Source organism: Tetrao urogallus, assembly GCF_951394365.1.
Source record: "Tetrao urogallus genome assembly, chromosome: 17".
Classification (NCBI taxonomy): domain Eukaryota; kingdom Metazoa; phylum Chordata; class Aves; order Galliformes; family Phasianidae; genus Tetrao; species Tetrao urogallus.
In genome coordinates, this window is record NC_136830.1 from 9,550,242 (window position 1) to 9,561,750 (window position 11,509).

General features: G+C 39.3%; 1 protein-coding gene across 1 annotated transcript in view; it reads left to right on the forward strand.

The window, feature by feature from the left end:
* CIT (citron rho-interacting serine/threonine kinase) overlaps positions 1–11,509 on the forward strand; it is a gene marked incomplete at both ends in the record, with an annotated part of 67,291 nt that overhangs the window by 44,750 nt on the left and 11,032 nt on the right. The window contains 6 exons of the mRNA XM_079543692.1: positions 7,318–7,515; positions 7,971–8,164; positions 8,657–8,792; positions 9,951–10,055; positions 10,734–10,874; positions 11,068–11,175. Coding sequence (XP_079399818.1) covers positions 7,318–7,515; positions 7,971–8,164; positions 8,657–8,792; positions 9,951–10,055; positions 10,734–10,874; positions 11,068–11,175 — 882 coding nt within the window. The remainder of the gene's footprint in view (positions 1–7,317; positions 7,516–7,970; positions 8,165–8,656; positions 8,793–9,950; positions 10,056–10,733; positions 10,875–11,067; positions 11,176–11,509) is intronic.

Genomic DNA, 11,509 nt, shown 5'->3' on the forward strand with positions numbered 1-11,509 from the left:
GAGCAGAAAGAACTTGAGGATCTTAATTTCTACCTTAAATTACTTGAGGTCTTTTGACATGTTCTTCTACACATTTCATCAATCCAGGACAGATCTCAGTGTCTTTGACTACTGATAGGAATTCTTGCAAATTACCACTGTCTTCAAACTTGATGGAGAGTCTGTCTTCCAGTGACGTGAACTACAGAAATGTTGATTCATCTGGATCAACACTGGCTGCTGATATTTCTAGGCTTTTTTTCCTTACATCACTCTGTAAACAGAGCATAACAGCTGTTTTTTTGGTTTTTTTTTTAAGTCTTGATTGTTTTCCCACTTCTGATTTCCTCAAGTTTAATTATTTTGTGCTGGATGACTAAGTATCTAACATAAAGTTTTCATCTTTCAAAAATATCATTTTAGAGTTACTGTGTTTTCCACAGTTCCTTTTCAGCACTGAGCAGGGGGATTCTTGTATTCTGTTCATAGAATATACTGATATGAAGCAATGAGAAAGTAGGGCTTGGCAAACTGTATTAATCTCCATCCAAAGTAAATTCTACAAGAGAAACTTTGCTTTTTGTCATCCACTTTGCTTATGCTGAACGATCTTTCGGCCCTGTGCGTTGTCACACATACTACATCCATAGCTATCTTTTCTGTTGTTTGTTCTGTCTTGGCCTTTTTACAGAACGGTGGCTTTCTGTGGAAATACTTGTCATCTCCATGCAGGCAAAAACCAATTGTGTTCTGCTGTAGGCTGCCTTGCAAAGGTTGTAACCTGTTATCTCATTATAGTAGAGTTTTGGCTTTGTAAGTGTGGTAGGCAATCTCCAGCAGTCAAGACTGACCCGTGACCCATGTTCTTGGCTGAATGTGAGCCAGCAGTATGCTCAGGTAGCTAAAAGGCCAATGGTATCCTGGCTTACATAAGAAATAGTGTAGTCAGTGGGTCCAGGAGGTGCTTATCCCCCTGAACTCAGCTCTGGTGAGGCTGCATGTCAAGTACTGTGTTCAGTTTTGGGCCCCTCACTACAAGAAAGACACGAATGCTGTGGGGTGTCCAGAGCAGGGCAACGAAACTGTGAGGGATCTGCAGCACAAGTCTTATGAAGAGCAGCTGAGGGAGCTGGGATTGTTCAGTCTGGAGAAGAGGAGGCTCAGGGGAGACCTCATTGCTCTCTACAGCTCCCTGAAAGGAGGCTGTGGCAAGGTGGGGGTTGGCCTCTTCTCCCACATAACTAGTGATGGGACTAGAGCGAATGGCCTCAAGTTGCTCCATAAGAGGTTCAGGTTGAATATTAGGAACAATTTCTTTTCAGAAAGAGCAGTCAGGCACTGGAATGGGCTGTCAGAGAGGTGGTGGAGTCACTGTCCCTGGAGGTGTTGAAGAAATGCTTAGATATTGTGCTAAAGGACGTGGTTTAGTGAGGAAATATTGGTGGTGGATGGATGGTTGGAATGAACGATCTTGGAGGTCTTTTCCAACCTTGGTGATTCTATGGTTCTAAAAGATGACAATAATGCTGAGAGGTTTGAATGTTCTGCATAAAAGGATTTTTAAGTGTTGTGCACTGTAGGTCTTTTAGTGGCATAAGAGAGACCATGCATCAGACATCCTCATCAGTAATACATTAGTGAAATGGTTCCTATGTGAATAATACATGCTCATCATTCATTCTCTTTCCAGCCCAGGAAAATCCGTGTATAATTTAATTGACCGTGGGTAGAAACTTTCTTTTACCGTGTTGTAAGTAGCTGTAGCTGTCTGTCCTTTTTACTGAGGAGTACTGAGAGAAATTATAGGACAGTCTTGTCTTGACAGTGAGGAATCAAGGAATGTTTGTTATGGTGCCTTCACCAGAATTTCAACCTCATTTGTATTGAACCCTGACACTCAAAATGTGTCTGCCTTTCTAGTCCCATGGCTGCACTCTTATTACCCTTTCTTTTGCTAAGCTCTCCGACCCAAGTCAATACTTCTTTAGGTTCTCCTGTTTGTCAGTTTTAAATCTGATCATTGTTGTATTGTTGGTCTTAATTTCTTTTGTCTTTGTGATTTTTGTATTTGGTTGCTTTGATAGCTCTGCATTGTTTTATCTTGCAACGTGTCTTGTTTACTGTTGGAGCCAAAAAAAAAAAACTGGCTTTTGCTTTATTCCACAAAGACTTCAATTGTGCAATAAGTGATAGGATACATAACTATAGGAAAAATGGCAAATTGATGAACCTGCTCTACACACACACACAGATAAACACGGCCAAGCACACAGAATGGTATTTTATTGTAATCTTGTCACAGTGCTGGCTCCTGCCACAAATCCACTGAGGGGGAAAGGACTATTCCTCTTCCTTTAAAGAATTATTCCGTGAAAAACGTTGCCATCCTTTTTGAGTTTTAAAAGTTGTTTTCTTGGCAATAAACAAGCACTCTAGAAATAAAATGCATTTTCTTAAATAGGGAGATTTACGTTTTTGTCAGTTATTTCCATCTGGCGTTTAATTATTGCTTCTTGTTGGTTCATCAACACATTTGGAGTCAAGAACGATACTAAGTTATCTAACGATGATTGGATTCTTTCATGAAGGAAACATTCAGTAATTTCATTCAGAAATAATTCAGGAAGGAGGCGGTAATTTCTATAAAAATTTAGGAGAAAATGTGTCCCATAAAGTATATTTACAGTCAGCTTAGTAAAATATTAATGTTATTCTGTGGACCCACCACCTGTATTTTCCATTTTTATGGGGAGGGAGAGGGGATAACAGGCCATTGCTTTTACTCTAGAAAAGAGAGTGACTTTAAAAAATGCTAATTAGATACTGCATTTTCCTTTGTTCAAGATTTCATCATTAAAACAAGGGTTACCTCCACTCCTCGAGGTTCTTTTGTCATCATTGTGTGTTGCTATCTTAAGCATTAACAAGCTTGATTTTGTACCTCTAGGAGATTAGCAAGGCATGAAAAAATTTCCCTTCTGACTTCAGTCTAAAATCCTGATTCCATGTTGATTCAATTAGCTGACATACAAGAGTAAATCTTACATGTTCAAAATTATGTCCAGACATGTTATATACTTTTGCTAAATTATCTCTTCTCTCCCAAAGGTCTTTCCCACTAGCCTAATACCCAGGCAAAAACTTCTTTATGTCTTAGTTAAATTGATAAAACAAACAAACAAACAAATAAACGTGCATGCCTGTGAGTACATGTATTTACAACTGTCTGTTGTTGGGAGGGGCCATTTCATTTAATGAAAAATGTTACTGCAGAAGTGGAGTTTTTGTAGTTTGGCAAAGCATCACAGATTTTGAGGGTGTTGCAGTGATACTGCTGTGAAAGAGGCCAACGGGACCTTCTCTGTGCATGACTGCCATGATTTGAGAGTGAGGCTCGTGATTGGAGTGGCAGCTCATCTTCTGAGGACAAGGATGGAGGACTGCAGGAGACTGTATGTTTTAAGGATGGGTTGGTGTGGGAAGGAAGGGAACACAGGCAGTGAAATATTCCACTGCTCTGCAGCTATTAACAGGAGCAGTGTCCTGCAAGCTATGCCATGATGAATTTTTGGAGACTGAAATTTCAGTGTAAGGTATTTTTCAAGTCACAGATGTTGTCTGATTATGGAGAGAGGAGGAAAGTGAGGAATTAGTTGTTACATATTCATCATCTAGGTAGACGTACAAGACCAGTATCTGTCTGCAGCTGTTGTCAGTAAGAGGCCTGATATTCTGCTCCATTAAGATGCTTGGTATTTCTCTGCTAGAAAGGCTTCATCTCTCAGATCCACATGTAATAAGTTAAAGTGAAGGGCGGTCCTTTCTCATGTGCTCCTTATGATAACTTGGGGATGTGAGATAGTTTTGTTTTTTTCCTATTAACTTCTGTCAGCTAACGTTTTAGTAAAGATCGGGGTGGGGACTGGAAATGAATGGAGTAAAATTCTGCATTCGTTTGTAAGTTCTGAATGAAGATTGTGCTAAAAATTGAATTAAACACCAAATAACGTGTTGCTGATAGCATTCTGAAGCAGTTAACCTTGTACTGTCCTAACATTTCCCTGTGCATTTATTGATGGCATCTGAGAACAGAGACATCTTCCTGAAAGATCTCAGCATAGCTTTGGAGAAGCTTGCAAACTGCACTTAAGAGTATTCTAAACCTGCTTCTTTTTTTTTCCTTTCCCATGTTATTTTGACTGTAGTTTTGATGCATGGAGAGGATGGATTAAATTCTGTACATTGTGTATGATATACAATATAGAAACACTTTACCCCTCTGATACTGTGCAGTGGGGAGGGAATTGTGCTGAGTATGGTCACTTTTGCTGAAGTTTGTTATGCTTGGGTTACTCTGTAATGTTTGAAATGAGGTACCATCTTTGGTATCTATATGAAGATAAGTTGCTTAGATGTGGTATGTAGTGAACAGTCTGTCAAGTTTGGTGTGGTCATGTTAGATTTTTCTCCATTTTCTGGATTTGTTGTGGTGAAGATGAACATAGGTGTACATGAAGATGCATGTAGACTGAGGAGAATGTTTTGTTAGCTCTGTGAGTGATGGTGCATGGTGCAGATAGTGCTGCCTAGATTGCCTGGGAGTATTCCCCTAAGCTTTCAAATGTTTGGTTGTTTTCTGAAGACTTTTGTAATGATGTTTTGGATTTTAAAAAGCTATAATAGTGTTTCATTGTAGGCTTTCCTTAAATATAGATTTACAAATTTAACTTCATAGCTATAGCTCAGGTTTTTTGTTTGTTTTGCTTGGGGAGTTCCCTAACTGAAAAGAAAAAATGCCTAAAACTATTAATTCTTTTCAGGTATGGGATTCTGGCATAGTTGTTTGTATGTATGTATGTATGTATGTATGCATGCCTGAGGTCACATCCCCTATCATGTGCTCTTTGGTTTTGGTTCCCAGGACAGGCATTTACATCACACATCGTCTCATTTTCCTGTGACACTGTTATCTATCGTCACTTAAGCTTTATAGTGTTTATAAACTCTGTAACCATATTGGATTATATATACCTGCAGCTAGATTTAAAACAAAATGTTGTCAAGATATTTTCCTTTTCCCTGTGAAAAAGGAAAAAAACAACAGAAGATTATGAGAAGAACAACTCTCTCTCTTTAAAATAAATGAAGAAACTCTAACTACATTATGTTATGTAGGTTGTATATCGTGTTCCGAATTTAAGCCAAGTCACTTTGGTGGTTTGGTTTAACTTTGGTTATACCCAGAGAAAGAAGTCAAAATCTTAGAACATAGAATAAGGGTGAATAAAGTTTAAGCCATTAAGTTATTCAGCTGTCTTGAAATCACAATCATAGAATGGCCTGGGTTCAAAAGGACCACAATGCTCATCCAGTTCCAACCCCCTGCTGTGTGCAGGTCACCAACCAGCAGCCCAGGCTGCCCAGAGACACATCCAGCCTGGCCTTGGATGCCTGCAGGGATGGGGCATCCACAGCCTCCTTGTAGTTTGAAGTACTGCATCTTCATGTCACCATACCAATTTTGGATTTACCCCTCACGTCTCTCTTATATTTCAAATAATACACTTTATAGAAAGTACTTGAATTAATATATAAAATGAAAATGGAAGAGTCCAAAGATCTGTAACAGACTGCCTGAGACTCATTAGTGTGGTTAAATAAGCAGAAAATAAAATAAAGGTAGAAGAAAAGGAACGGTATTATCTGATCTGGCAGCTAGGGGAAATCGCCTGTGTTGTTTGTATGAATAGTGGGTAAAACACTGTAAAAGCAAGTGTTCTTCTGTTCCTTTTTGGTTTCATCAATACATTTACTGGTCTGCCTATAACACTTTGGCACTAAGATATCCTTATGATACAGTCCGAGTTCTTTGGGAATTTCACTCAAAATGCCTATTTTGAACAGGGCAGGAAGAGTGCTCAGGAAACATCCACATGAGCAGATTTTTATCAGCAGCGTTCTGTTTTGGGGAGTTTTTAGAATCACTTTGATTTGACCCCAAACGTGTGGATAGCAGGAATCTCCCCTTCACCCAGCAGAGAATAATGGCACTTGGACTTTTTCTGCCAACAATCAAATACTGCTAATTTAGATCTGGGAGAGGCATGGTAAGAAGCAGCCAATACCTGCTTTACAGATTCTTCAAAACGAAGTCGTTGCCATCTTTTCAGATAGCTGAGAAGAGACGTGCAACACTTCACTGCTTTATTTATTTAAGTGCTTGACTTGTAAATGTTCCAATTCCCTACACATTTGAATGTGGCCAACTGTGTTCTGAGGGATTTTATTTTTTCCCATTTAATGAAGTGTTTATTCACCTTTCTTTGACGTCTAGGCAAAAATGCCTCTTGAATGTATTTCTAATAGTTGAATGTTAATTGTAGAACTTTTCTAGTTTCTGAAATTCTTTTTGTTCACATTATTCCGAGGATCCTTCCCCTTCTGTTGTGATGACATTTTTTTAGTTAGGAGGCACAAATATTCACCCACCCAGTGCTGATGGCCTTTCACTCATGAAAAATTAAAAAGAACTGTGAAAAGAGCCCACTGTTGTTCCTGTTGTTCTTTAAATTGAAGCAGAATGTGGTTTAAAGCATTGTAGTACAATGCTATTCTGATTTAAGAGATAGATGCTTCCTCTTCATTAAAGGCAAGGCTATTGTGCTTGTTGAATTTCTGCTTTTCACTGATTTTTCTATTAGTCTGTTGTGCTGCCACATTTTTTTCTTCCTATATCCTATGCTGATATTACTTTGTTGAAGTACATTTCTCAATTTTTCTGCTTTTTCTGGCTACATACAATGCTGTTTATAGTAATCTTCACAATTGCTAGAAGGATTCATCAGATTATACTGCCTTCTTTGCACCTCTTGTTCAATTTTCTTAAATATCACGCTTCAAAAGTCTCTGTAAGAAGTGTTAGCCTCATTTTACTTGAGGAGAAATTAAGGCAAAAAAAAAAAAGTGGTTTGGCAAAAGCACACTGAGTCAGCAGCAGATTTGAGAATACAACCAGAACTCCTGACTCCTAGCACAGTGCCTTAAATAAGGCAGTTCTCTCTCAAAGAAGTTGTTATGGCCTATTTATACTCTAAACAAAACTTAAAGAAAATTTCAAGGTGTTTTCTGCACGAATCAATTCTGTTTGTAATCAAAGTACTCCCACTGCGTAAAATCTGTCATTATCGTGTTTCATGTGTGTAAATTTGAAAAGGGGGGAAAAAAAAAAAAGAAGCCAAGTGGTCTTCTTGCTTGGCAATAAAAATGTTCCTGTGAGAGGAGAACACTTAGAAAACAACCTGCACTCACTGACTGAATCTAATTTATCTTTCTTTCTAGGTGATCACAGATTTGGAAGAACAGCTGAACCAGCTCAGTGAAGACAATGCAGAACTGAACAATCAGAATTTCTTCCTGTCCAAACAACTTGATGAGGCCTCAGGGGCCAATGATGAGGTTGTCCAGTTGCGAAGTGAAGTTGACCATCTCCGTCGAGAGATCACTGAGAGAGAGATGCAGCTTACCAGTCAGAAACAAGTAAGGATTTATGGAGATCTGGATTACAATCTTTCCATGATAGCTAGCTGGTTATGTGAAAGGCTAAAAATTATGTTAAATCTGACAGCCTGTAGAGAATGAATATGCTTCTAGGGGCAGTTCAACCAATTATTGCTCAAGCCTTCCTTCCCCAAGTACTTGAATGAATTGAAAATTTTTGTTACTTCCCTTTGTATTATTCTGCGAAGAAATTTAGCATTCTGAAGGTATCATAACGTAGAATTATTTAATTTTGTGACCTTGGCAATTTCAAATCTTCATAATGAGATTGAGCTGACATTAAAGGCAATCACAAGTTGGAAATAAATGGGTTGTGATTTACCAGCTTATGTTTGCTGCCAATTTGCATGTACTGTAAGTTAAATGGTAAGGCTGAAGCTTAAAGTGCATGCTTGATGTGGGATGTGAGAATTGATAGGAGGATTTATTTTTAGACTATGGAGGCCTTGAAGACAACATGTACAATGCTGGAAGAGCAAGTAATGGACTTGGAGGCCCTGAACGATGAACTCCTGGAGAAAGAGCGTCAGTGGGAAGCTTGGAGAAATGTTCTAGGGGATGAGAAGTCTCAGTTTGAATGTCGTGTCAGAGAGTTGCAGAGGATGCTGGATACTGAGAAACAGAGCAGGTCTTTTGTCCCCTCCTCCCCTTTTATATTAACTTGTATGCATATGCTCTATAGAAGCTAGTACAAAAATATATTTGGAATAGGATATGGGAGTGGGAACTAAATATAAATTCTTGTGAAGTAGTTCTAAAAATGGTATATTAGTTAATAGTCATTCACCAGTAATATGGTTCCTTTTGTTTTTTTGCAAGTAAGTGATTCAAGAGGGTGTGGTGTTTATCACTGGAATTTATAGAAGTCTTCATCTTTTTTTTCTCTTGTACTTTATTATATGAAAAGTTGGTCCTTGCTCCAAAGTGTAACTGTAGAGTCTTGAAATTTTCAAGCAGCTTTTCTAGAGTGGGGCAAGGTTGTATAATACAACAGTCAGCCTTTGTAAAGTAACATCTTGAATTTGAGGCAAACCTCTGAAAGTTATTGATGCCACTGCATGCTAGGAAGAGGTCAAACCCAGAAAGGTGTTAGGTAACATTGTCTTCCATTTTAATTCAGAGTGAGAGCAGATCAGCGTATTACTGAATCTCGCCAGGTGGTAGAACTAGCTGTCAAAGAACACAAGGCAGAGATTCTAGCCCTCCAGCAAGCACTAAAAGAGCAAAAACTCAAAGCTGAGAGCCTTTCTGATAAGGTAAGCAACTTCAATCCTACACTTTCATTATGAGCTGAGATACCTTTCTTTTATAAGGATATGATTTCTAGAATTGTGGTCCTGAGCAGCTTTTTCAAGATGCAAGAGCAAAATAAATACTGTAGATCAACAGGATAGAATTCTAGCTTCAAGCCAAAGACCTAGAATTTAATTTTAGAACAATAGAATAGTTCAGTTGGAAGGGACCTACAAAGAACATCTAGTCCAACTGTCTGATTACTTCAGGGCTATCTGCAAGTTAAAGCATGTAATTGAGGGCTTTACCAAATGCCCTTTGAACACTGACAGGCACTGGGCATCAACCACCTCACTAGGAAGCCTGTCTCTGGTATTTGACCAGCCACACGGTGAAGAAATTTTTCTTAATGTACAGTCTGAACCTCCCTTGGTGCAGCTCTGGGCCATTCACTTGCATTCTATCCTCAGATGGTAGGGAGAAAGAGGCACCTCTTGCCTCTTTCAATGAGGCAATAGGAGAAGAGGCAATGAAGTCACCTTTTGGCCCACCTTTTCTTCACATTGGACAAGCCACTTGTCCTCAAGCCTATCCTCACAGAACATGCCTTCTAGCCCTTTTACCACCTTTGTTGTTCTCCTCTTTCTTTTGGATTCTTTCAAGTATGTTAATCTTTATCATTTTAATGCTGTGCAGAGCCCAGAACTGCACACAGTATTCAAGATGAGGCTGCACCAATGCTAAATGTAGTGGGATAATCCTCTTGTTTGACCGAGTGCCTATGCTGTGTTTAATGGACCCCAAAATGCCATTTGCATTGGGGTCCATTGGGGTCTTGGCTGCTAGGGCAAGCTGCTGGCTCATGTGGAGCCTACTGTCCAGCACTCCCAGATCCCTTTCTGTGGGGCTGCTCTATAGCCATTTATCTCACAGTCAGTACTTGTGTCCTTTTGAGAATGGCTGTGATACCAGGTGTGTACAGTGAGTTCTGTCAATAACTTGATGTCAACATTTGAACAGTGGCACACCAGTTTTTTTCCCCCTCAACCCTTTATAGTAAGTAAAGGATAATTGTATCATTTTTCTTCTGTGTGTGTTTGGTGAGGTTGAATTTTAAGATTGTGAAATGCTATATGTATCACTCTTTTATGTTATCCTGATCATCTGTCCCACCTGCTTAGCTCAATGACCTGGAGAAGAAGCATGCTATGTTGGAGATGAATGCACGCAGTTTACAGCAGAAGCTTGAGACAGAAAGGGAGCTCAAGCAGAGGCTTCTGGAGGAGGTAACCTTGTAAATTCAAGTTGTAACTTCAGAAGAAAGTTCCACACTGTGGGAAGGACCGGATAAAGCTGAGTCAGTAGCAGTATTGCACATCCATCCTTCTCAATCGTAACTAGACAATTAATGAAGATGGAAGTTTTGTTTTTACCTAAAATTTTGCAAAATGTGTGGCCACATCAGGGAGTTACAAAAGTGAACTGCTGTGCAGGGAAAGGTGGGCTGGGAGCCAAGAGTTGGCAATAAGGGCTCTTCAGCCAGTGGACACAGTACTTGAATGAGAATGTCAAAGCAGGTCTGGTGATAGTAATGGTAATTGGGTTCAGCCAGTGTCCCAGTGATTATTAGAGAAGCTTGTAATCACAAGGCATGTCCTAGATCACATCTGCAAGGCAGTGTCTGTGCCCAGACAAGGCTTTCCTACACCAATCAGAGGACTATAGCTTATAAACAAGTCTGGAGCCAATGTGCTGTGGGTGCGTAGCTGGAGACCACAGATGAGGCTTTGCAAAGCTCTCCATGATTTAGCTTTTAAAGAAGGTCCAAGCTGTGCAATCATCTTTTTTTATTTCTTTCTGCAAAAAAAAAAAGAATAGCATGTAATAGCTCTTTGTAAAAAAAAAATAAATAAGGACAACAAACAACAACAAACAAAAAAGTACCACTTTTTTGCTATTAACAGCAGGCAAAGCTGCAGCAGCAAATGGATCTGCAAAAGAACCACATCTTCCGCTTAACTCAAGGTCTGCAGGAGGCTCTAGATCGAGCAGATCTTCTGAAGACTGAAAGAAGTGATCTGGAATATCAGCTGGAAAACATTCAGGTGAGGGTGAGGAAACAGAGGGCAGGACTCTGTGCTCCCTGTTTAAGGCGGAATTTTGGGATATGACCCTTTCCTAATCCAGTATTTCTCAGAGTCATGAGATACGGTACAGTATTTTTAGCTCTGTTCTGCTATTGAGTTGTTTGTTTCTGCTATTCAGATGAAATTTCTGACATCTTTGTGTGGTTCAAAGGTTCTCTATTCCCATGAAAAAGTGAAAATGGAGGGCACTATTTCTCAGCAAACCAAACTCATTGATTTCCTGCAAGCAAAGATGGACCAACCAGCAAAAAAGAAAAAGGTGAGTGAAAGAGGTTTTAGAGTCATAGAACTAAAAGATGGCTTTCTATATAGCTATGTGCTGTGTTTTCAAAATTTTCTGTTTTATCTTTTTTTATGTGTAGCACAGATGTGCCATTTGAGCATTCCAAGTTAATGAGGATAAGCTTTGCTAGGCAGAAAGTCTTTCATGTGTCCTTTGCAGTACCTTATTATTCCCAACCCAATAGCTACCAGTCAGTGAGGTTGTTGTAGGAATACAGAGCTTTAACCGTGCTTTTTTTTCCTTCTAACAGTAAGTATGTATGTGTGTATGAACATATTGTGCATCTAGAGTGGCTGTCTTTTAGCATAGG